The sequence below is a fragment of the Pseudophryne corroboree genome, chromosome 1 (assembly GCF_028390025.1).
Source record: "Pseudophryne corroboree isolate aPseCor3 chromosome 1, aPseCor3.hap2, whole genome shotgun sequence".
NCBI classification, from domain to species: domain Eukaryota; kingdom Metazoa; phylum Chordata; class Amphibia; order Anura; family Myobatrachidae; genus Pseudophryne; species Pseudophryne corroboree.
In genome coordinates this window covers 39,197,997-39,202,433 of record NC_086444.1, presented here as the reverse complement: position 1 = coordinate 39,202,433, position 4,437 = coordinate 39,197,997, and the positions used below count along the sequence as shown (strand labels likewise).

At 48.5% G+C, this 4,437-nt stretch overlaps 1 protein-coding gene across 1 annotated transcript; it reads left to right on the top strand.

Moving 5' to 3' along the window:
- Positions 1-2,650: 2,650 nt before the first annotated feature.
- LOC135054580 (protein kinase C delta type-like) lies at positions 2,651-4,192 on the top strand. The gene has a single exon (XM_063957782.1). The coding sequence runs from the start codon at positions 2,651-2,653 to the stop codon at positions 4,190-4,192; it is 1,542 nt and encodes a 513-aa protein (XP_063813852.1).
- Positions 4,193-4,437: the final 245 nt, after the last annotated feature.

Genomic DNA, 4,437 nt, shown 5'->3' with positions numbered 1-4,437 from the left:
GGGCGGAGCTACAGACGGCACTGGGAGTAGGCTGGGCTTAGGAGAGATTGGGACCCGCTGAAGGTGTGAATGGGCGATGTTTCATCTGGGAGGAGGTGAGTGAGCTCATCTGTTGGTGGTGACAGGAAAATTATTTTTTTCCTATCACCACTGCAGTGGAGCCTGTGGGCCTATTTTCATGGGTGGCCTGGAGCTGCAGCTCCACCCGCCCCATTGTTAATCCGGCCCTGACCCCAGGGAGCCACAGCACAGTTTGAGAACCACTGGTCTAGTGTGTACCGCGTAATGATTGCAGCTGGTTTGTGATTACAGCTCCCAGCTCCACTTCTGCAACAATGTAATGTGAGTGACAAACTGCAGAGATTAACCCTTTCTGTGACTGCTGCACAGGGATCACACAACCTTTATTCATAGGGCGGAGTTCAATTAGGGGAGAAGTTCTCGCCCCGGCAACGAAGTGCAAGTATATATACCACACTTACGGCACGCCCCCAAAATGCCGAAAACGGGTCCGTGGCGCTCGGCCACGCCCACTCCCCATCCATGACAAGCCACTCCCCCTTTTCGGGTTGCGAACAGCTTTGCCACGCAGGGGTCCCTCTTCCTCCCCCTTCAAAGTTGGGAGGTATGATTTGATTACAGCGCTGCACAATGTATATACTGTAGCCAGCGTCATAGGGACTAACTCAGATCTGATGGCAGCAGCACATTTGTTAGCTAATGGGCAAAACCATGTGCACTGAGGGGGGGGGGGCAGATGTAACATATGCAGAGAGAGTTAAGGCCCATATACACTGGACGATTTTGAGCTGATTGCAGCTCACGTTCTGTGTTTTGAGCTGCTTTCACCCACCGCAGGCGCAACAAACTGAAATCCCCTCTCTTTAGAATGGGGCATATTTTGTTCAATTGTTAAAAAACTGTAACGCTCTCAATTCCCTGAACCCCAAAGGCCCTAAACTGGTACAAGAGCTGCCCCAAATTTACTTATGCTTCTAAAACAGAGAAATTGGTGATGTTACCTGTAGCCAGGGCTGGATTAAGGCGGGTGGGGGCCCCTGGCAACAAACGTGTGGGGGGCCCCACTACTAAAATTGCTGGGAGATACCCCCCCCCACTACTAAAATTACTGGAGGCAGACCCCCCATGGGTAAATGCAATGCCCCCTGCCAGCGTGTATACACACACACACATCAATTGCTGCCACAGATTACCGCCCCCCACAACACACACACACACTCACTCACCATGGACGCGCCTCAGCCTGGCCGGTGACAGCAGCACACGCCGGCGACTCAGTCAGTGTCTCGCGGGATAGCGAAGGGAAATCCCTGAGACACTGATTGAGCCGCCGGCATGTGCTGAAATCAGAGCTCCTCAGCGGCCGCTGCCGGCGTGTGCTGTATAGCTCCTCGGCGGCTGCGGGAGACTGTTTCAATTTAGAAAGCAGGGGTCTTGGGGGCCCTTAATGTGTGGGAGCCCCAGGATGGCCGCCTATGTCGCCTCTCTCATAATCCGGCTCTGCTCGAGACAACCAATCAGATGCTATCATTTCTCTATTGCCTTTTAGAAAAATGATAGACAGCATCTGATTGGTTGCTATGGGCAACCTCACCAATTTTCTGTTTTAGAAGCGTTAGTAAATTTCCCCCCAAGTCACAATTCATCCTCTACCCTGAGTTATACCTTCCCAAACATCCCTCATAGACTGCAGCAGGAAAGGGTCAGTTTGACCAAAGAGGAAGTGGAAGGAAAACGCTGTCATTGTCATGTTTAGATGGTTCCCAATGACTCCTTTTGTATTTATGTGCCCTCAAATTTGGCATGCCGCACCAAGTGACGGGTCTCCACATTCATGCCGGATTTCATCTCAGTACGTCCAATAACTTTAGTTGCAGCCCCTCAAACACCATGACCCCTCTCAGGAATTCCCTATGGAATAATTCCATTTTATTCTATTCAGCCTTAACATAAGGGCATCACCGTACCCTTATAATCTCTCTCTGTCAGGTAGGTGGTGCGGCAGGTAAGTCCATCTGCCCCTGAGGAGGTGACATCCAGCTATTTACAGGAGCAAAAATGAAATTATATCTTGGCACTCCCAACCTAAAAACATATTATTCCTACATATTATATACTGTTTGTTCCCATTGTGAAGGGCAACAGAATATATTGATGCTTTATAATTAACTGATAATAATTATAATTTATTAATCTGTGTACAAATAAGTCTGCAGACCTTGTTTGGTTCAATAACAAATATAGGAAAGTAATAAGATGTGTGCGGAAGTTTTTCCTTAGTATTTACTATCACCTGACTCTACTAGGGAAAAAGAAACACAAAAATTGCCCCCAAAATTCTCATCCTAGAGCACCAAGTGTGTCAGGGACTTTTCTTACATAAAACCTGGTTATATTATAGGGACAGCAGGTAGCAGGCAGTGACACTGGACCTACAGCAGCTGATGATGATGTCACAATGCTGCTTTGTGATGTCACCAAGCTTTGTGATGTCACCAAGCTTTGTGATGTCACTGGCTGCTGGCTCAGTGGCTCATGAACATAATTTCCATTAGTGTATCTTCACCTATTCCAGTGTGAAGCTGCTTTTCTTTGCCCTTGGCAAATTTGTTTATATTGTTTCTACAATATGGATCCAAAAAAGAGAAAGCGACCAAATAACAACGGGTCTGCTATAAAGGAGCTAGCGGCTCCTAGCAAGAGGAAGAAGGAGGAGGATATATGTGAGGAGAGAGGCGATGTTTCCAAAATGGAATTGGCAGGAGACATCCAGGTGCGTGAGGAGAACCAGTCAACTGAGATAGCATCAAAGACTCTTCAAAAGAAGAGAACAAGAGAGTCATCAGATGAGTCCCCAACTATGAGGAAGATGAGAAAGACCAGCAGTGGCAGAACTGAGGTCATGCTTAAGAGAATGGCCTCTAAAAGACCCTCAGACAGGACAGGGGACAGTGGAACATGTAAGAAAAAGAAAGAGGAGGAACATCATGATAGTCCAGGCGAGGGACCCAGCATGCCCATCATACCCCAGGCATCAGGACGGAGGGGCATAAAGAGAACTCACACAAGTGAGGAAACTGGCAACAAAAGGAGGAGATCGGCAGATGCAAGTGGGATATCCGTAGCCAGCACCCCAGAAACTACAGCTGCGTCTCACCTTCTAGCCAGTTTGACCTTCCACAGAATGCTTGGAGAGGGCGGCTTTGGGAAGGTGTTCCTAGCTTCCCATTCCATCAGCAAACAGCGTCTGGCAGTGAAAGTAATAGAAAAGAGTCAAGAAGTGAAGAGCATTAAGAAATACTCCATGTGTGTAGAGAAAGAGGTGCTGAAAATAACTGGGGAGAGTGCATTCTTCCCGCACACATATGCAGCGTTCCACACACCGGGCCATATATTCTTTGTAATGGAGTACCTGAGTGGGGGAGACCTCTTCCAATTAATACAGCGCAGAGGCCCATTTGATGTTCCTACCATCAGATTTTTTGCAGCAGAAATACTCTGTGGGCTGCAGTTCCTGCACACAAGAGGCATTGTCCACAGGGACATTAAGACAGACAATATACTTCTGGATGCAGCTGGCCATGTCAAAATCGCAGATTTTGGCCTCTCTGTGATGAATGTCCATGGTGATAAGAAAATCTCAGGACAAACTGGGACTCTGTATTACATGGCCCCAGAGATTACCTCTAACATCCCATATAACACCACGGTAGACCTCTTTTCATTCGGGGTAGTATTATTTGAAATGGCTACCGGAGTATACCCCTTTCATGCTGGCGATGATTCTGACGAGGTTATGCTGTCTATTAGGCAAGATGCTCCATGCTATCCGAGCAATCTCCATCCAGAGATTAGGGACATCCTTGAAAGACTCTTATGCAAAGACCCAGAGGAAAGGCAGAAACTCTGTAGTAACATCAAATGTCATCCATTCTTCAAGTCCATAAACTGGAAGCAACTAGAGGCCGGCAGGATAACTCCCCCATTTACCATGTATCCTACCCCAGAGACAATGGCTGAAGCTATACCGTTGGATGACCTGCTCTCACCTACAGAATCTGCAATATCTTCAGAGGATGAGTGCCTGTTCACAGGATTCTCCTTTACCAGTGACATGTGGACAACAATGACCTGCGCAAGGCAAACTACCAGCTGGTGTATCCTCCTCTAGGCAGTAGCACCACCAGCTGCCTCCTCCTCAAGGCACAAGCACCACCAGCTGCCTCCTCCTCCTGGCACAAGCACCACCAGCTGCCTCCTCATCCCGGCAGCAGCACCACCAGCTGACTCCTGCTCCCGGTAGAAGCACCATCTGCTGCCTGCTCATCCCGGCAGTAGCACCACCAGCTGCCTCCTGCTCCCGGTAGAAGCACCACCTGCTGCCTAAATGCATATAGACCAGGTGAGGGACTTGCA

Coding starts and splice junctions, on each gene's coding strand:
- LOC135054580 (XM_063957782.1), top strand. CDS start 2,651: ATGGATCCAAAAAAGAGAAAGCGACCAAATAACAACGGGTCTGCTATA.